Source organism: Condylura cristata, unplaced genomic scaffold, assembly GCF_000260355.1.
Source record: "Condylura cristata isolate star-nosed mole 26May11 unplaced genomic scaffold, ConCri1.0 scaffold00036, whole genome shotgun sequence".
Classification (NCBI taxonomy): Eukaryota; Metazoa; Chordata; class Mammalia; order Eulipotyphla; family Talpidae; genus Condylura; species Condylura cristata.
Window position 1 is genome coordinate 13,817,850 of NW_004567137.1, and position 22,204 is coordinate 13,840,053.

General features: G+C 36.2%; 1 protein-coding gene across 1 annotated transcript in view; it reads left to right on the forward strand.

Moving 5' to 3' along the window:
- Positions 1-22,204, forward strand: part of LRP6 (low density lipoprotein receptor-related protein 6) — a 128,691-nt gene extending 106,487 nt beyond the window's left edge. Inside the window, exons 15-23 of the mRNA XM_004693271.2 lie at positions 588-778; positions 4,356-4,565; positions 6,636-6,761; positions 11,891-12,127; positions 12,756-12,866; positions 16,240-16,470; positions 17,950-18,086; positions 18,702-18,799; positions 21,493-22,204. Of these exons, the coding sequence (XP_004693328.1) occupies positions 588-778; positions 4,356-4,565; positions 6,636-6,761; positions 11,891-12,127; positions 12,756-12,866; positions 16,240-16,470; positions 17,950-18,086; positions 18,702-18,799; positions 21,493-21,787 (1,636 nt within the window). The 3' untranslated portion in view covers positions 21,788-22,204. The remainder of the gene's footprint in view (positions 1-587; positions 779-4,355; positions 4,566-6,635; positions 6,762-11,890; positions 12,128-12,755; positions 12,867-16,239; positions 16,471-17,949; positions 18,087-18,701; positions 18,800-21,492) is intronic.

Here is a 22,204-nt window from a genome sequence, read left to right on the forward strand (position 1 = left end):
CCAAATGTGACTGCCAACAATCAAGGCCTATGCCTCTAGTTACACTGAGTCCTTTCTAATTGACCTTGTAATTAATTGTTTTTAAGTCTTATATTTTCTACTAAACTTTAGGTTTTGTCATGACAACAACTAGTAAGTCTTCTTTCATTTACTACAGTGCTTTGTATTGAATGCATATTACTAATTTGCATCTGAATGAATGATAAGAATGTAGTAGCCTGAATAGTTCACTTCAAAAGAGTGACAAGAAAGAGATAAATGCTGGAAATTAAATATAAGAAATGATTTATATATGACTTACTTCTTAGTTATGAAGTAGACTAAAGAAGGAATTTAAGATTTTATGTCCATATATTATTTATAACTATTCTTATATTTAACTTTTTTTATTGCTGTGCTGTCTTACTAATCGATGAAAGTTAGCTCCCTAGCAGCTTCTGTGTGCCCTTTGTTACTGTTGTTGAAAGTATCCTGTGACGTTTAAAGTATTTAAAAATAAAGTTACTTATGCTACCTCTTCATGTCTTAATCAACCAAAATACTCTCATTTTACTGGGTTTCTTATTTTGTTCCTCCTTTCTTTTCAGGTATATGTATTTTACTAATCTTCAGGAAAGGTCTCCCAAAATTGAACGGGCTGCTTTGGATGGAACAGAACGGGAGGTCCTCTTTTTCAGTGGCTTAAGTAAACCGGTTGCTTTAGCCCTTGATAGCAGATTGGGCAAGCTCTTTTGGGCTGATTCAGATCTCCGCCGAATTGAAAGCAGTGATCTTTCAGGTACTTTTCAGTGTTGAGATGATTCATCATTAGCATTTGTATTTTTCTTTCATTGTATTATTTTGCTACATTTTTCTTTACATGTATTCACTAAAAGTAATCAGCATCAACTTGGTTGGAGAGCACATTGTCTTTTGGCCAACAGTCAAATTACTCCTGTTATCTAATAACTTTCCAGTTTCCTCGATGTGGGCTTTGTAAATACAACTCTTCTCCTTCCCTAATTCTTTGCTCTAGTTTATATTTTCTTATCTCTAGCCTAAATTAAAGCCTTGATGGATTTTTTTCCCCTATGAAAATACATGCACTGTTCCTAAATTAATTCCCTGAAGTGTGGTTTCTGGCCATATCACTACTATGATATGAAAAAAACTTTTAAGTTAGCCTTAAAACTTGAGGGAAAAAAGTCTAGTTGTACACATAAAGTTGGTATTCATTCTCAGAGTCATCATCCATTAGAGTCAAATAATCTTTACATTGCTGGTCCTTTAGCCAATTAAATCATTGTTTTGTTTAAAATTTAAAGCTATAGTTTATATTATCTATAACTATATAAACTGTAGTTTTTTTATGTGTTGGTCTTCAGATCTGCTCTTATTTCTAATACCTCTGTAATCCTCTGCTTGAAATCATTGTTGTCTCTGCTACCCCTAAGTACTCAATGAGGCCTCACTAATGATCAGGAATCTGAAATAAAAATAACACAGTTTATGTCTATTAGAATCTTCATCATGTCTAGAGTACTGCAAAGATACTGTGACACTCTTCACATCTCTTCCATACCTGCCCCTCCCCCCATTGTCCATTGAAGGCCACTCATCCACTGCCATAATCACTCTTACTATATTACTGTTTCGTTTTTTTAGATGATAGTTTTTATAGACTTATATTTATTGTGGAACAGTTAGTTTACACGATTGTATCTGCTTTGGGATTATAGTGGTTATTTAAAACTCTATAAATGTTTGTTTATAGAGTATTTATGTATATTTCCATGTCATGGCCATGACCAGTGTCCCAATAACCCTCCACCATGTTCCATTGGACCCTTCCTCTCCCGCTGCCACTCTGCCCACCCGCCCCTTCTTAACTGTCTCAATTTTGCAATTAGATGTCAAAAGTTTATTACTCGTTTGGTTTTAACTGACCCTTTGTTTTGTTTCTCTATATTCCACATGTCGGTGAGACCACCCAGTATTTGGCTTTCTCTTTTTGGCTTATTTTGTTTAACATCCATCTTCTGAGTTGCATTTATGTTGACACAAATGGAAAGAGTTTATTTTATACCTGAGTATATTCCATCGTACACCAACACACACTTTAAGAAAATGTGTATATACACACATGCCACATTATTCTGATCAACTCCTTTGTCTTTGGGCACTTGGGTTGTTTTCATAACTTTGCTATTTTAAATAGGACTGCAGTGAACATGGAATACTTAGGTGTCTTCCAACTAGTGTTTTACATTTTTCTAGATACTCAGAAGTATATTTGCTGCATCATATAGTAGATCTATTTTTAGTGTTTTAAGGAACACTTAATTTTCATTAATACCTATAAATACAGAGATCAAATGGTCTTGGCTTATAATAAGTACTGCTCTTCTCCTTCCTATTCTCAGTTACCGACCTCAGGCTTGCACATCAGATATTTTAAAATAACATGCTTACAACTGCTATTTCTTGATTTTTTTTTTTCAATTTTAGACATTGCAAGTTTACTTTTTTTTTTTTTAAGATTTATTTATTTATACAGAACTGGGGTACAGGCCAGAGATGCAGAGGGTGAGAGGATTCACCAGAGACAGAGTGGGGAGCAGAACAGGCAGATCGACGAAGTACACTGCTGAGAGGAGCAGCGGGCGGGCCAGGAGAGGTCTGCCACACCATGTGGTCACCTCTGGGGCAGGCGGGAATCGAACTCATGTGGAAGTGGCTCTAGATTCTCAGTGCTGTGCTTCAACCCGCTGCGCCATCAGGGAGGGCCATCAATTTTTTGATGAAAATACATTTTTCTCTCTTAAATATATATATCACAGGATGCCTACTAAATTCTTCCTGTCTACCCCCAGCATAGTTACCATAATTTTTGGGTTCATACTTAAGCATCACTGCTGCTTTTGAAGTTGTAGAATTAATTTTTCTGGAGACCTGCTTGTTTTCTAATGGGACTCCCAGGTGACACTCTCTTAGATACTTGAGGCTTTTTTTGTTTGACTATTGTTGATTATTTCCAGTCTTCTGTATGAAGATAAAAACTGGACACTAATCTTGGAGTCTCACAGGAGAATGTTTTTGGGATACTCGCCAATTAGAAAATAGGATTCTAGGTATAGGTAATTCTCCTGTACATTTTCATGAATAGCACTGTACTCTTTCTGTGTTTGCCTGGTATTTGTTAAAGTCTGGTTCTGTCACTTTAAATAAGTGTGTCTTCAGTCTTCTGCCAGAGGAATGGAGGAGATAACAACCAGTACTTTTAGCGTTAGCCACGCGACCTTTGCTCCATCCCAAAGTACTTGGTGTTTCCAGCTGTTGAACTGGTCAGTTTTATTACTGATTTCACTGACTGCAGGCATGTAGCTTTCTCTCAGCTCTTATGTGATTATCTCTGGTCTGTCCTCCCAGCTTCTAGATTTCACTGCTTTTCTGTGCTTCTGAGCTACTTGTCCTTATGGCTTCGTGTCTTAATTGTAATGCCATTTTATTAGAATTTTAGAAGAGAGCATGCATAAATGCTATGTAGATTTTTAGAAGGGAGCATATGTAACTGTGGGAAGGAGAAGAGCAGTACTTATTATTATAAGCCATTGTGTTTAATGCCACAGATTGGAATGTTCACTTAGTTCATGTAGAATGCCTTATCATCTGGAATAGCTCCCTGTTCTCCTCCATTTATTGAAACTTCTATTTATGTTTGCTTCTTTCCTGGAATTTAATATAAACTGTTGCCTTTCTTTGATTGAATTTATTACTTATGAACCATGAAAATATATATTTGAAGTCCTATTGTGAGAAGGAAAGAACTTTATAATCTGGCTGAGTCTGATGGCTTCATGTAGGGGATGTTGTATGAAGAATTCTTACTTTGAGGGGAGCCTTGTCCCAGGTAAACTCTGAGTCAGCCATTTTTCCTCATTCTTAGTAGCCAGGTGGCGTGAGGGTGGAGTTGTTCTTTGCAGATACCAGGTACTCCCCTCAAGTGTGTGGGAGAGGCCCAAAATCCAGATCTCTAAACTCATTCCCTCTGTTTCCTCTAGAGTAGCACCATATTTATTTGTCTTGTATATTAAAATTTTTAATAAAATGTAATTTTTAAAATGGACTGCACATTTGAAAACTGTTTTAAGTACCTTTCTAAGAACTTGGCATTCCTTTATGTTGACACTTTGCTCGACTGTACCTGAATGTTTACTCTGTTACCTGTTTTCTGGTATGTATACATCTTTTCTTAGAATGTTTTTAAGTTCTGTGGTAGAAGCTTATCCTCTTTATCTTTTTCAATACTTTTATGATCTTTAACTGGTTCTCAGTAGTCGTCTAATCATTTCTTTTGAATGTTCTTGTGTTCCAAGGTGCCAACCGGATAGTGTTAGAAGACTCCAATATTTTGCAGCCAGTGGGACTGACTGTGTTTGAAAACTGGCTATATTGGATTGATAAACAGCAGCAAATGATTGAAAAAATTGACATGACAGGTCAAGAGGGTAGAACCAAAGTCCAGGCTCGAATTGCCCAGCTTAGTGACATTCATGCAGTGAAAGAGCTGAATCTTCAGGAATATAGTAAGTGCTGTTGGTGTATGCTAATTATAAGATGTGAGTTTGTTGTAAGAAGTTAAAGAATTAAAATGTTCTTTTGTGTTTTTTACCTCTTCAGAATTTTGATGTACTTTTAGTTTGCCATTTTGTTTGTTTTTTTTTAAAATGTCACATTGACCTGGGAGCTTTTCAAATTAAATGTCTTTTCTCTGCAAAAATAAGAATTGACAGAAAGGAATGGGCTTGCTCATTTTCAATGTAATTATCATGGAATAACCTTATTCTTAAATAGTAACAAAACTAAAACCCATTGTGTCCTTAAGTGCTTGTTTTTTTCCTTTTAAGTTTCCATTCTCTGCTTTAAAAGTAACCAAAATATCTACTTTTATCCTATTGAAAACTTTTAAAAATGGCTAATCATCTTGACTTAGTTACTTGTTAATGTGTGTGTGTAATCAAAGGTATCTGTAGCAATCACTGCTATAGACATAATATGGTAGTACCTGGAATGCTAATGTTAAATTGGGGCATGGAGAGAGTGCCTTTGAACTCTTTAACTTCTCATTGGAATGCTTTCAAATGAAATTGGAGTATGGAAGGAGAGAAGGGAAATGAGGATAACATTGCTTGTTCAATATGGTCAATGTATGATTTGAGAATCAGAAAGTTGGAAGTGTCAATTTTGTTACATGTAACTCATGCTGAGATTTTATTTTTTTTTTTTAAGATTTATTTATTTGTACATACAGAACTGGGGTATAGACCAGAGGCTCAAGGGCAGTGAGAGGTTTCACCAGAGACAGAGTGGGGAGCAGAATAGGCAGATCTACGAAGTACACTGCTGAGGGGAGCAGCAGGCGGGTCAGGAGAGGTCTGCCATACCAGGTGGTCACCTCCGGGGCAGGCGGGAATCGAACTCATGAGGAAGCGGCTTTAGATTCTCAGTGCTGTGCTTTAACCTGCTGTGCCACCAGGAGGGCCTCATGCTGAGATTTTTTATACAGATCAGGTAGTACCTAAGCTATTAAATTGATATATGAATATTTTATTGCAGAAAGTCTCAGCAGATACTCAGAATTTCAGAGGTGATATCTTTTTACATAATTCAACATTTAGTTATGTTTTAATAGTTCAGAAGTTTTTTTTCAAATTTCTAATGATATTCAGGAAATGAGATTTTCTTTATTAAAAATGTCATGGAATGAAAATGTTGAAAACTGAAGTATAGGTGGAGTTTTTCATATAATAACTGATGTCTGTTTTGGGACACCTATGTTATCATAAACACACTAGGTGTTACGGATAGCCTACTCCTTCAATCTCAGCAGCACACTCTGAAGCAGACCTGATGCATTATTATAGGTCAAATAATGAACAGGTGGCTGGCTACATGAGATGTTGGTAATGACACACATGGTGAGTTATTTCTTAACACAAGTTAAGTAGAAAATTTAGATCAAATGTATTTGATTTCATTAAGTATAATCTGTCAGACAAGCTTAATAAGGTTACCTGACAGTGACTTACTTAATTTAACCTCAATATGTGGAAATTAGACATTTGTAACATTGCAAGTTATCTTTTGCAGTTAACCAAGCAGATAATTTTGGTTGTCTCTGAATGAGTTTCATATAACCTTAGGATTTTTCCTTCTAATACTTTAAAAACTTTCAGTTAATTTCTCATTAAAATGTACTTTTTGAGTAAAGTTATCTTTCAGTAAAGATGAATTTAAGGTAAAATTTTGAGTTTAGAAAAGTTTTAATAATTTTAAATAAAATAATATGTGTCTAATCATCCTCTTTAGCAATTTCTTTTAGTTACATCAATCAACTTTTCTTATTCACAAATATTAACCTGAGTTGCACTACTGGCTTGCTTAAGATATTTGTTACAATATGTTGACATCTAGTAGATATTTAGATACATAAATATGTGGTTAACACAAATATAATATACTGTGTTTCAAAGTTGTCTGCATTTTCTTGTAGATTGTATAGGGATGAAGTGAAGAATTTTGTGAAAATCAAGTCCAAGGTGACCTCATATTTAGTGTCTTTGATAATTCATTAACAATTGATTTTTCTTTTGCAGAACAGCATCCGTGTGCTCAGGATAATGGTGGCTGTTCACATATTTGTCTTGTAAAAGGAGATGGGACTACAAGGTGCTCTTGCCCCATGCACTTGGTTCTGCTTCAAGATGAGCTGTCATGTGGAGGTAAAGATGTCACTTTCTTGTGTGTACCTAAGTGACAGTTAACTTGCTCTGTTAGTTATTCTGGCATTATGAGATTTGACAGTGAAATTGCTTTCTCCAAACTTGATCGTCACTTCTGTTTTATTTATCTGCACTCTTATGAGGCATTTGAGTTAATAGTAAATCCATCTTGACAGAAGAGCCCCTTCTGGCTCTCAGAAGAAAGTGGTATTAGAGGAAACTCATTCTGTGAGCAAGTGTGTTCCCGAATAAGAAAGTTGCTTTTTCTACCCCCAAAGGGTAACAGGATGAGATAATTTCCTTCTTGCCATGTCCCAGCCCTGGATTCTAGATTCTGTCAGTTTAAGTACCCAGTGAAAAGAAAATTGTCCAAAACCATCAGCATTTTCCTGGTTTTTTAAAATTGATTTACCAATGTGTATATATGTATATATATTTTAGATATCACTGGGCAGTGAAAATGTTGTAGCGAAATTGGGTCATTTACCTATGGTGCTAAAACAAATTGGCATGTTCATTTGTTAAAGCATAGTATGTTGACTCTAAACACCGAAATATTCATTCCTTTAACTCAGATATCTTCCTCTTGGAATAATTCTATTTAATTCAACTGAAGGAGAAAGATTGTCCTTTAAAGTAGATATTGTAAAACAAGATGATTTTTAATATCAGGAAAATTTAAGTAAAATAACTGAATTTATGCAGCTATTAAACATTTTGATGATATTTGTTGTAAAAGCGTAGCCAGAGTATGACTCCAATGAGGAGAACCATATTAAAATAGTGTGATGACACCTATACTACTTACTTATATATACAAAGATGACATACCCTTAAAATATAAAAATCGATTTAAGGTCATGTTACAAGAGCACTTGATTCTCACTTTAAAAAGTTTTTCTTGTTTTTGTTTTAATAACACTGAGTAACATCTGTGAGGCAATTTTGTTTGGACTGCAGGACATTTGAAGATTTTTATAATGGAATGTGCAATTCAATTGGATAGATCAGATATGCACCCCATGAAAAAGCAGTGTGAATGTACTTAATGCCACTGAACTATACAGTTGTTTTAAAATGGTTCACGTGGTAAATGTCATGTTTTTTTGTATTTTATCACAATTAAAAAACTTGTAAGTTTTCTACATCATGATGCCAGGTTATTACTCTGGCAAATCCTAGAAATTTACTTTATGTAATGATAATACAGAATCAAAGATAGTACTTTCCATTTAGAACATGTGTTAAGAAACTTGATTTTTTTCCCAATTGAGTGATATTTTTATGTACTTTAACAAAATTAAACATTTTCTGTCACCAGCACTCAAATCAAGACATACAGTTGTTGAAAAAAAGTATCCTTATGTCTGCTAGTAGGCAGTTAGTTCTCTTATAGAAATAACCACTAATTTGGTTTTTACCCCTGTGTTCTTGAACTTTAGTATTACTAGTTCTTGAACTTTATTTAACTATATCATGACATATGTACTCTTTTAAAAATATTTTTGTGAATCAGCTGTGTAAGTGGAGTACATCAGTAGTTTTTATTGCTGAGTAGTATTTTCACTTTGTAAATATGCCACATTTTACTATTCTTGAGGGAAATTTTAGTTTAAAAATTTTTGTGATTAAGAATAAAAGTGTAGGGCCTCCCTGGTGACGCAAGGGGCTAAAACTCAGCACCATGAAGCTATTGGCAGCTACTGCAGAGGAGTTTGATTCCCAGCCAGGGAGCTGACCCACATGGCACAGCAGACCTCTCCTGTCTTGCCTGTTCTGCTCCCCACTCTGTCTCTGATTAATCCTCTTATCCCCTCACACCCCCAACCCCTATACCTCTGGCTCTTATATGCATAAATAAAGAAATCTTTAAAAAGTGCAGTGTATGTTTGTATGATTTGTGATTTAATGCTGACTTTATAGCAAAGTTAATGAAATGCAGACTCTAAATGCCTCTATCTGACCTTCGAGACATGTTTTCATTTGAGCCTGTTAACCTATCTCAGTTTCTTAACTTGCTTGCTTTAATTTTGTTGGTTGTTTATAGTTTGCTGATGACCATAGCATGTTTTTGTTGGGTGGTTTTTTGTTTTGTTTTTTTGCCTCTCTGGCTTTACTTGTGGTGTTTCAGGGATGTAGTTCTCTTTTTGCATGGCCATATTAAATTTGACTAGCATACCAAGGTGCAAGCTGTATCCTCATGATCTTTACTAGCTATTTTTGGTCTCTCCTTTCTTTGAATTGTTGCATTTCCTACACCATTTGCATGACATGCAGGTCAGAGTGAAACAAAAATATGTTTTATATTGAACAGTCTTTGCATATCCCAACCAAAGGAAAAACCCTTTTAAGTAATGGACCATATTTTACCTACTGCAGTTCTCTGACCAACCTAATACAGTGCTGAATACATAATAAGCTGAAATTCTTCATGCAAATAATACCTCATATTCCCCATTTAAAATATTCTCTAGTAATCTGCAGTATTTTCTGTTTTAATGACAAAAGGGTTTCTGACTCATAATAATATACTAAAGTTGTATTCCCTACAGTTAAGTTTTTAAAATTAGTCATTTAGGGCCTCTGTTGATACAAGGGTTAAAGTCTCAGCCCTGTCAAGCTATTGCCAGTTACTGTGACATGAATTTGATTCCTGGCCAGGGAACTGACCCACGTGGCACAGCAGACCTCTCCTGTCTCACCCACTGCTCCTCTCAGCAGTATATCTGCCTATTTTGCTCCACACTCTGTTTTTGGTGAATCCTCTCACTGCCCCTCCCGCGCACCTCTAGCCTATACCCCAATTCTTCTATGCATAAATAAAGTAAATCTTTTTTTTAAAAATACAGCAAAATAACTCATTTAGCCTGCATTACAGTAAGGCACTAGGGTAAAGGGAGACTCCTTGCCTTGCCTGGTTTTTTTTTTTTTTAATCCTCTCTTGTTTATAGAAAGCTTTATGACTTTCAGCAGTCACATAGCCTCTCTCAACCTCATTTCCTTCGTTGCAAAACATAGACATTGGGCTTGACTTATAATTCTCAAACTGTTGATCTCAGCTTATTTTTACATTTTAAAAAATTACTGTGGGGGCCCTCCCTGGTGGCGCAGCGGGTTAAAGCACAACACTGAGAAGCTAAAGCCACTTCAGCATGAGTTCAATTCCTGCCTGCCCCAGAGGTGACCACATGTCGTGGCAGACCTCTCCTGACCCGCCCGCTAATTCCCTCAGCAGTGTACTTCGTAGATCTGCCTGTTCTGCTCCCCGCTCTGTCTCTGGTGAATCCTCTCGCCGCCCCTGAGCCTCTGGCCTGTACCCCAGTTCTGTATGAACAAATAAATAAATCTTAAAAAAAAAAAATTACTGTGGGCATCTCTCAGACCTACCTATGACTAGATAGATGCCTGTCCTTTTCTCCTTTTTCTAATAAACCTGTCCTTTAAAAATGCAATACACAAATAAATACATATCAAATTCAAAAATACTAAGGACCCCAAGAGCTCTTGTTTTGTACACATCATGCTAAATTTAAAACCAAGAACATCAAAAGATATCATCAAGAAATCACAATAACAAGCCTTTCTGTGTTCTCAAGTGAAATCTGTTTGAAAAATTAACTATTTTCCAAAGCAAAATATTGTTAGTGGTAAGTGTGCCATTTGTTAGAACATTTCTGTAATCTTTTATTATCGGTCTGAATTCTCATGTTAACTTGTATTCAGTCTGTTGTAATATATAGTTTTGATGTTATATATAAAGAAATTTGGCGTCATGCAGATACATAGTTGGAAAACAGGACTATAGTAAATGCCTTTTCAAACTGGGTATTCATCTTGAATTCTGTATTAAATCTTGCCAAATGGTAGTTTCTGTAGGGTTAGTTGCAGGGTGGAATTTTAAACCATGTAAAATAACTTTCCTTATATTAAAATTTGTTCATCTATTTTGTGCTCTGAATGAATATTTTGCCATGTGTGATTTATGAACTTAAGCCTTGCTCTTTTAAAGGTATTAGAATTCCATTCAGAAATTCTCAGATTATTAGAAGTTTGATGCATTTTACTATACAATATAAAAATCACATAGCAATAGCACTTTCTGTCTCATCAGCAACATCTTTAAGTACTGTAGGTCTGTCAGGCTTACAGTATCAGGTACAAGTTTTCCAAGATTATCATTTCTGGATGAAAGCTTCAATACTTTATTTTGCCACAGAGTACAGTGGTATGATTTGCCATTGTTCTCTTTGAAGGAACAGGTTCACCACTTTATTTTTTAAAGTTCCTACTAAATATCCACGTATAGGTAATTATAGTTTATCTGTCAGATTTTTTTTAAATGAAAATGGTGTTTAATTCTGGATTGAGTTACAACTCATGCTTTCCCTTGAGAAACCATTATACTTAGGAATGCAGTATGATTTAAAAACATATTCATCAAACAGAATGCCAAAGGGACTTGCACAAAGGTTGTTGCACAAAGGTTGGTTTTTACTATAACTAATATTTTCTTTTTTTTTTTTAACTAAGAAGTTGTGTGGCTGTGTAGAGTACAGTGACTACTATTTGTATAGTGTAGTTGCATTCCCTTGGCTTCTAAGTTGCCAACAGTGTTAACCATCATACCTTTGGTGGCACCAGAGCAAATGCAGTGAGATACACACAAGTGTGTACACAGTGAGATACACAGCAAGTGACATACACACATTATTCTAGAATAGTTTTGACTTAAGGATCTCATGAAAGGGGTCTTGGGACACCATGGATTAATAGGTCACTTTTTGAGAAACTCAAAGCTAAAATTTAGGAATTCTAGGCTAATTTTAAAATATATATAAGTTGATGGTTAGTGCTTATTCTAGGATATGTATGAAATTATAAAGGCTTACAAATGGAATAATCTTACTTGAATTACAATATGAGAAACTTCTGCCTTACTATTTGTAAGACAGTGAGTACAGATGAAGTATGAATAAAAATTCTGCTTTTTTCCTAATTAGATGAGATAGTTCATAAATTATATATTGTTTTATATTTCTTTAATTACTAAATGTGCTTTATTTAGGTGTGTTTTTTTTTTGCTGACTGTTATGTGTTCTTGTTACTTCTTCTGCCTTGTTTACTTGAAGAACCCCCAACATGTTCTCCGCAGCAGTTTACTTGTTTCACGGGGGAAATTGACTGTATCCCTGTGGCTTGGAGGTGCGATGGATTTACTGAATGTGAAGACCACAGTGATGAGTTAAACTGTCCTGTCTGCTCAGAGTCCCAGTTCCAGTGTGCCAGTGGGCAGTGCATTGATGGTGCCCTCCGATGCAATGGAGATGCAAACTGCCAGGATAAATCAGATGAGAAGAACTGTGAAGGTAGCCAGATGGTTCTATAGTTATTTTCTATTAAGTTGTCTAAATTCATAGTATTACTTTGACTCCATGGTAGATTTGGAGTTTTTCGAGTACATTGTACTTTATCATGTTTTAGGCATAGTGGCATTTTCAGATTATTGTTTTAATTTATTTAATGTGCATAATGCTTAGACGGATCAATAAACTTTGAAAATTAAGAAATACATTCAAAACATTAGACCTTCAGCATATAATTGTTCTTTCCATTGAATTTAGAACTGTTGGGTTTGCTTACTACCATTTAGTTTTCTTATTTTCCACTAACCTCTAACATTGTTTGAAAACAAAACAAAACTTATTTTTCAAACATTTTTTTCAAGCCAAGCAAACCAGCAGGTTTTCTAGATAATTTTCAGTGTCTAGAAATGCATATAAAATTTTTAAGTTCTTAATAGAATTATTTGTATAAAGTGATCTCTAATAAAAAAAAATGGGATATTTCCTGTTGAGTTCTTTTTTCTACTCTTTCATCAATGGAAATACCCAGAGAATAATTTGTAAGTTATAGCTAAAAGTACTTTTGACTCTTTTCAGAGTTTGACTTTACATTATAGTAAAAATAAGAAAACTGTTTGCAATTTTCCCCCAGTGCTTTGTTTAATTGATCAGTTCCGCTGTGCCAATGGTCAGTGCATTGGAAAACACAAGAAATGTGATCATAATGTGGATTGCAGTGATAAATCAGATGAGCTGGATTGTTGTAAGTAATAATAACCGTGTATACTACCCTTGAGAACTTTAATAATTTTTATATGTGTGGTTTACTTTTAATCAATATTTTCTTATTAAGAAATAAGTATTAAGTTATTTATAGCAGTTCTGTTTTTTAGTATTTTCTTAAAAACCACAGCTTGCTTATATGCTCAAAAATTTCCACAAAACATTAAAAAAGAATTAACACTTTTTGTCACAACAAACATAAGGGAATTCTTAGACAGTTTAGATACATGGAAATTAACTAGTGGTCTAAATTTAGTTTGTGAACATTAGTTGATATTTAGTATTCTCCCTTATTTTTCTTGATGTATTTCCAACAGTTTGTCAGTGATTCCGATTACTTCCATAAACTTGAGGATACTTGGACCAATTTTAACCCTTAAGCCTAGAGACCCTTGACTGAAGAGCCTATTATAGTTTCTTTAAGGTTCATGACTACTTACCAGTATCCTGACATAAAATGTGGCCCAAAGTGGATAACTTAATACCGAATGTAATTAAGCCACACTTACCCTGTCAAGAACTGGTTTAATAGAATTTTAGTTAAAATTCATTTAAAAACGTTTAATATAATTTCATATGGTGCTTTTACAAAGTTCAAGTGGAATATTCACTAATACTTTTAGGATCCATTCATTTATTCAACAGCAATATTGAATAGATGCTATGTGGTACAAAGTACTGTGAGAACATCGTACTGCACCAGGCTTCTGAAAGTCCTCTGTGGCTAAGTTAGTAGAAAGATAGCAGTTTTGAAGCTAGGCATATATGGATGTGAATCCAAGCACCACTTCTTACAAGTACATTATTTGGTCTTGATAAACCGTAGTATCTTCATCTTTAAAGTTAATAAAATTTGGCTTGGTGATTGTAAAATAATTCACTGATAATATATATAAACATATAGTTTGGCTTATGATGGATACTACTGATAAAGGAAAGGGGTAAGTGATACCAAATGTGTGATAATAGATCTCTTTATTAGTAATAGCACAAAGGGGAGAATGGTCAAATCCTTAGGAAAGAAGATAAAGTACATAAAGGAAGATTTCTTAGGAGAAAAGTGTTAAATGGGGTGTTGATCAATGGATAATGTTAACTGGAGCCTCCCTGATGGCAAAGGGGGTGAAGATGCAGCACCACTGCAGCACGAGTTCGATCCCCGGCCAGGGAGCTGACCCACATGGCACAGCAGACCTCTCCTGCCTCTCTGCTGCTCGCCCTAGTACATTTGTTGTTCTGCTCCCCACTCTGTCTCTGGTGAATCCTCTCACCCCCTCATATCTAGCCGATAACCCAGCTCTTGTATGCAAAAATAAATCAATCTTTTAAAAAATGGTGTTCATTATGCACTTAAACAGAGACACTACATTCCAGGCAGAGGAAACAAATACCCTGTTGAAAAGCAGAATGTAGTAGGAAACTTTGGGAAACTACTTGTAAATGGGTCTACCAAAACATAGGCTACTTCTTGAAGGGTGTCAGTCAGCTATAACATACATAAAGGTATGATCATAAAGAACTTTGCTTTTAGAGTCTACACAGCATTCCAGACAATTGAGTCTTTGAAAGCTTAACATTGTCATGACCTCATAATTATGAAAGCTGTAAAACAGATGCATTAGAGGTGATAAGATTATTGGCAGGGAAATTGGTTAGACTGGTTGCTTTCAAACTTTTTGACCAGATCAAGAAGAATGTAAAGATGGGGGTGTACACATAGAGGAACAAAACTGTCATGCAACGTTGCTCACTCCCATTATGTAGCGTGCATTCTAACATTCCCTATTTTTATATGCTGGTTGCAGTCCATCAAATTGTTTTCAACATCTGTTAACTTGCAGCCTGTAATTTAAAAATGATTAGGAGACTACTGTAGTTCAGACAGCAGATGAAGATTTAAATCAAGAGGAGCAGTGGTGATGGAAAGCAGGGGGATAGGCTTCAGAGTTATTTCAAAATAATATAAAAAGTATTTGGTAACTGCTGGCTGTAGTTGATAGGTTTAGGTTGATTCAGATATGCCATTGGGTCATTAGCTAGAGTATAGAGCAGAATTTGAAAATTGAAGTAATGTTCTACATCGACTGCAGGTTAATGTTTGGCCAGTATAGGTTTTAAATCAATCTATTTCTATTTTTTTAAATTTAATTTAAATGCTTTTAATTTGCTATAGCACCATCATTTATTTATTATTGGCTTTGCCCCTGGAATCGAGGAATAATGACACATGATGGTGACTGTTTACTTTGGGCATGAAGTTGCCTGTGGGTATCCTTTTGGATCTGTTTAGAGAGTTATTGGCTACATAGGTCTGTAGCTCAAGAAAGAGATTTGAGCTCTTCAGTTTACTAATTATAAAGCTGAGGCAGTAGGTGAAATCTCCCAGAGAGAATTAGTAGAGGAGAAAAAAGGCAAGTGGTGGACAGCACTGTGGGAGTAACCTGCACTGGAGGGGTTATGTGCTAGGAAACCTGAGATAAAATGAAGTAGAAGGAAGGTTTAACTTGGGCTTTCCCCTGAGTTATAATCTCTCAGAATGGAAGGATTTTCCTCCTTGATAGAAGAACAGTGCTCTAATTTCATCAGCTGGTTTGCTGTTTCCTGCTACATTCCTGTACATTTCCTGCGACATTGATGTTCTCTGCTTCTAAGACCTCTGATAGCTCAGAGAGTGGTTGAAGGTAGATGCCGTGGGCAGGGTTTTTCTAAGTCTAGGCCCTCTGGTATCAGACTTTGTGTTCCTGGCCCTCAGCTAAGCTCACCCTGATGGCATTGGCCTATTGGGCCTGAGAACTACCGCTTTTTTGTAGCTTCTCATTTCCCTTGCCAGACTGAAATGCCACTTTCAAACTTAAAATCAAGCTCAGGGTTGCTTTTGGCATCTTCACAATTCCAGGTGGAACATTTGATAACTTTCTAGGATCTTCCATTTCACTCTAAAATTTTCCCTGCAATTCTAAACTCAATTTGTTGATTGTTACGATATACAGAATAAAGGATAGATTTTATTTATATGTCTTTAAATCTTCATAAATACTATATATGTAGTTTAATCTTCATATAGTATTTAAATCTGTAATTCCCTTAATATCTTTTCCCCATTGATTTTTAATTATACTTCCCAATGTGTTTTATTTCTATCTTTACTTAAGGATAGTTTGTTTTAATTCATCCTAATAATGACATTTATCCATATAACCATGTGTCATGGTATAGACATACTTATTTTTTAAAATGTTTAGGAATTATCTTGATTAGCCTCATATTTTGACAGATGCCCTGCTTTTTATTGCTTTTTTGAATTTGCGTATATTTTTCCATTATATAACTGTACTGTATTTTTCCATTTTTAGACCCAACTGAGGAGCCAGCACCACAGGCCACCAACACAGTTGGCTCAGTTATTGGAGTAATTGTCACCATTTTTGTATCTGGAACCATATACTTTATCTGCCAGAGGATGTTGTGTCCACGTATGAAAGGAGATGGGGAAACCATGACTAACGACTACGTAGTTCATGGACCAGCTTCTGTGCCCCTTGGTTATGTGCCACACCCAAGTTCTTTGTCAGGATCTCTTCCAGGTGAGTTAATCCACTGAGAATCAAGTCTTGGGTTCTGGCAAGATTGCTAGAAAATAGAAAATGCCTAGATTCCACTTCAGTCTCAAGAACTTTGGGCCTCCCTGGTGGCCTAAGGGTTAAGGTTAAGTCTCAGCACTCTTACCACTATGGCCTGAGTTGGGTCCCTGGACAGGGAGCTGCCCCACATATGGTGCTGCAGACCTCTCGTCTTGGCCGCTGCTCCCCATAGCAGTGTATTTTAGTACATCTGCATGTTCTGCTCCCCATTCTGTCTCTGGTGAATCCCCTTTCTGTGCATAAATAACTATTTTAAAAAAACCTGAACTACTTGAGTTTCAAATATTAAAAGAACAGATGTTCTCTTACTTTTATCTTTTTCTCTTACACAGAAGACCTTGGGTATGGTTTGGTGGAAATTACCAACGGATATAAAAAATAATAGGAATAGGCCCTTCTGACAGTTTTTCTGGATGCAATGTACTGAAGGTGAATCACCTAGTCCTTTGGTGAAAATGTCCTAAGCCACAAAGTATTTTAGGTTCGCTCTGAGGGAACCTCAGTACCATTGAAAGCCCAGTATTAGAGGTGCTCAAAAAGTATATTCAGATTTCCTAAATTTTAGTGAACGGAGATATGGAAATAAACTGGGTGGTAACTGGAAAGGAAGTATTGTCTTTGTTTTCTCCTAACGTCAGGTATTGAGAGTGGAGCTAGGGTTTGTGTAGGCATACCCAGGTAACCACGGTTCTGAACTTGGGTAGACCATATTGCTATGTGGGAAGGTATGACTTTCAGTTCTTTATGGTGTCGTCAGGGAAAAGAAGCCTTTCTTTTGGTGAATATGGAGTAAGTGCCTGGCAAAACCCTCTGAAAAAAAGAACTTATTTGGGTGTAATGCCAAGCAGACAGACATTTTTTAAATTGTTAATTATAATGATTCCTTTTTGCCACACCTATTTTCAGTTAGTGGAATTTGGGAAGTGACTGGGAAAAAGATAGAATATCCTTTTTTAGCATTTGTGGTTGTGATTCCAACACAGTTAACATCCAGTAGATTAAGAAATTATCTTCCATACATTTTACTTAGGTAAATTAAAATGGTTTTAGTTTCCTTTTGAACAAATCTTTTAATCTACTCTGCTTTACAAGTTCCACTCTCCCCAGTCCTTTACTTCTCAGTTCCTCTAAGGGATTAATACCTCTCATTTTGAAGTGTACTGCTCCCATCCTGGGAAGGGAAAGACAGGAGCTATTCTTGGCTTGTTCTCTGCTAGCTCACCTACAAATGTTTACCGCTCTGTGATACACTTAGTCCTTCCTTATTAAATGTTTAATGTTATTATTGGGGGAAAGAACATAGTATGTTTTAGACTCATTCTATTTGACTGTTGGTATTTGTAATCCTGATACTGAATAAAATTAATACTATATACGTTTTTAGCTCTTTTCATTTTCAGTATTTATCCTCATTTATTTTAGGAATGTCTCGGGGTAAATCAATGATCAGTTCTCTCAGTATCATGGGGGGAAGCAGTGGACCCCCTTATGACCGAGCTCATGTCACAGGAGCATCTTCAAGTAGTTCTTCAAGCACCAAAGGCACTTACTTCCCTGCGGTATGCAATCTGTTTTCCTTTGTATGAGATAAATAGGATCTTAGATTCTTAATGCATTTAAATGTGGTTATTCAGCGATGGTAAAGTAAAAAGGGTTTTAGTACAGAGATTAGACCTATCTCCTAAAGGAGGTGAATCAAAAAGGACTTAATACCACAGTGCTAGCAGTTACAAATCTTTGAGTTTACTGTGTAATAACCAGTACATCTGAACTCTGCTGTCTTTAATTTCCGATTTGAGATAAGAAATAGAACTACTGAATAGTACCTCCCAAAAGAGGCACACGTGGAATTTCTCCTGAGTCTAGTTTTTCTCTAAACACTTATAATTTAAAAATATGAGAACCCAGCTGTACTGAACTAATACCAGTGACTTGCAGGTTATAGATTTTCTTTTCCCTTCCACGTACTGTTTAGTCATGAAGAAATTGTATCCTAAAGAATGGGGAGCAACAGTTTTAAAATGCTATTTGAAGTTTATTTTGGGGGAGTATAGGACTGTGAATAGTATAATAGAAGGATATGTAGATAGAGATGAGGAAGGATAAGTTGAAAATCTAATATTAGTCTCCATCTGGGATAGACTATTGTTTTAATACTTTATTTTTCCTTTTAGATTTTGAATCCTCCACCATCCCCAGCCACAGAGCGATCACATTATACTATGGAATTTGGTTATTCTTCAAATAGTCCTTCCACTCATAGGTCCTACAGGTAATTCACATCCTTTTTTAATATAAGTCAAATTATTAATGAAAAGACAATATTCGAGTTGTGGGCTATATAGCCCTGAAGAAGCAGATGATGGCCCCAGAGAGAAGAGCTGTCTTACTCTGGGAATGCTGATATTGCCCCAGCCACAAGTCTGTTCCCTTGAGAGCATTTTACACTTTTTTAAGAAGTCATAGATCTTGGCTTTAGAGTAGGAAATTAGAACCCCCTGACTTTGGCAGTATTCCAAGGAAGAGCAACTGATTTCAAAATAGGTAAATATTCAGATTTAGTTAGTTGGATTGTTGAGAACATTAAGGGCACAGAATTTGAGATAAAGTTCAGCTATTGCTCAAGCATGTTCCTGTGATCTGCAATAAAAGATTCCTCATGTAGTTACATGGAACAAATCATGATTCACTTAAAATACGTGAAATATAAGCCACAAAAGGAGAAATTAGACCTTTGTGCTGATTTGAGAATGTGGAGTTTATTGAGCAGGATAGTTCTAATGTGTCATCTTTTTTTTTTTTTTTAAAGATACATTTATTTATGCATACAGAACTAAGGTATAGGCCAGAGTTACAGAGGTGGTGAGAAGATTCATCAGAGACAGAGTGGGGAGCAGAACAGGCAGATCGACAAAGTACATTGCTGAAGGGAGCAGGGAGAGAGACGGGAGAGGTCTGCTGCCCCATGTGGGTCAGCTCCCTGGCCTGGAATCTAACTCCTGCTGCAGTAGCACCTGACGGCTTCATAGTGCAGTGCTTTAACCCATTGCGTCATAGTGCAGTGCTTTAACCCATTGCGTCACCAGGGAGAGCCCACTAGTGTGTCATTTTAACTCTTCCCATCTTTTTTGAAAGGCCAGCAGGAAGCTAACAGACTGACACTCTGTCTAAACACTTAGTGCCCAATGTTACTGACAACTGTCAAGTGCCTGTTAACCTTCTATATAACCTGGCATTCCAAGTGACTGTGATAGCACCTTATAGATGTATAGGAATCATTTAGAAGCTGTTTAGAGCATCCTTTTCAGAACTCTCACCTCAGAATGTAGGTAAGACTATTTGAGATAGGCCTAACGTTGAACTGATTGTTTTTATTGTAAAGATTGCTTACTTTGCTCTAAAAAAACCAAAGTAGGTGAGCAGAAACTTGAAAATTAGAAAAACAAGAGGAAAAACCTGACTTTTATTTTAAAAAAATAAGTAAATTGAATGAAACGCTGATTAAAATGAACAACTACATCAAAAACAATTCTTATTTAATCAGTTCCCATGTCTCAAATTAAGCCCAGTTTCTTTCTTCTGAGTCAAGTTATTTGTTGAAATTTTGTCAGTCTGGAGACTTAAAAGAGTTTTGTTAATCCCTTTCCCATTTTTCCCTAATTTTTCTCCCCTCATGGAAATGGAAATGTTGAACCTTTCAAATGTTGAGCCAAGAAAATCTCACCTAGTCCTCAACACCTGATTGAAGATTGAAAGAAAGATAAGGCCTGAAATACGCTATGACATCATGTCAATATTGGCAGCAAAGAAAAAAATGCTTGAGAAACCTGCTCAGCAGGCCATGTGACTTGGGTTCCCTGGCAGATGCTTCTTTGGAGGCAGGGCCTACGTGTGCCCAGTGGGCATGACTTGTAGCACCCTGTCACTGGGTGTATACCTTGTATAACTCAATGTCACGCCTGCTTTTGGCCCTCGCTTGCAGTCACTTTGCTTGTTGTGAAGGTGTATGAGTAAATCTAGATTGAGATAAATAGGATATGACTTAACCATACTTAGAATATAAGTGGTATAAGAAGTTACAGCTAGAATTAGGAATGATAGATAAACTAGCACTCTTAAGTCAGTTCTTACTTTCACTAATACATTGTCTTTCCAGTGATTTTTTTTCTTAGTTAACCATAGTATAAATGATTACTAGGCATAGAGCTTGAAAAGAGAGATAAACAAGTGTAAAAAAATTAGGTGTCTGAGATACAAACAAGAAATTTCATTGGTCTTCCACAGATATTTAGAGTTTATTATTTTAATGTTCACTTAAATTCTTCTGTGACAACATGCTCCCTTCCTCAAACCATGGCAGTTCCCTTTGGTAATAGTGACAGTAATGATAGTTTGGGCCCTTTAAGCTGCCTACCAAAATTCAGTCTGCATTATATGATATTTGAGTTTTAAAGATAGAATGAAATTTTCAGGCATCATTGAATTATTCATGAGGTAAATTACAGTGCAGTTGAAGAACTTTGAGGGAATACTAACTTGTTTGAGTGTTAAATAAAGACCCATTCTTCTTCTGAAACCATGAGACTTAGTATATCGACTAAATGCATAATATGTAATGGAGATTTTCCAAAGTTGACCATGAAGTACAACTTTGAGTAGTTCTTTCTTATCCTGTGCTAGAACTTAACAATGATACTTTATAGATCCAGAAACTAGATTGAATTCACCTGTGCATTGCCATCCTGTCTTGTGCAATCACGTCTAACCATGTTTTATTTGCAGATATAAAATTACGTGCTCTCTTCCTCCACTCTGCCATGAAAATTGCCTCTTGGGCTGTGCATTTTTATAGTGTAGTAGCTTATTGGCTTCACAGTGAAATTTATATCCAATAGCATTGGTATTTTGAGGGGAAAATCACTTTCCTATGAAACTAACGCTCTCCTGATTTCCTTCCTGTGCCAGCTATAGGCCATACAGTTACCGGCACTTTGCTCCCCCCACCACACCCTGCAGCACAGATGTCTGTGACAGTGACTATGCTCCCAGCCGGAGAATGACCTCCGTGGCAACAGCCAAGGGCTACACTAGTGACTTGAACTATGACTCAGAGCCTGTGCCCCCACCTCCCACGCCACGAAGCCAATACTTGTCAGCAGAAGAGAACTATGAGAGCTGCCCACCTTCTCCGTACACAGAGAGGAGCTACTCTCATCACCTCTACCCACCACCACCCTCTCCTTGTACAGACTCCTCCTGAGGAGGGGCCCTCCTCCTCTGACTGCCTCCAACATAAAAATGTAAATACGAATTTGGTTGAGATCTGGAGGGGGGGAGGGAGCTATTAGAGAAGGGTGAGGCAGACCATGTACAGTTAAAAAATTATAAATGGGATAGGGAATACTGGAGATATTTGTACAGAAGAAAAGGATATTTATATATTTTCTTAAAACAGCAAATTTGCTGCTTGTGCCATAAAAATTTGTATAAAAATAAATTTGTACTAAAAGTTTTATTTTTACAAAACTAAATACACAAAGCATGCCTTAAACCCAGTGAAGTGACTGAGTACAAAGGAAACAGGAATCATAAAGGCATCACTGACAGGAATGTCTGGCCGTTACTGATACCAAAAACCACACCACCACCACCACCACAACAACAACAAAAAAAAAAA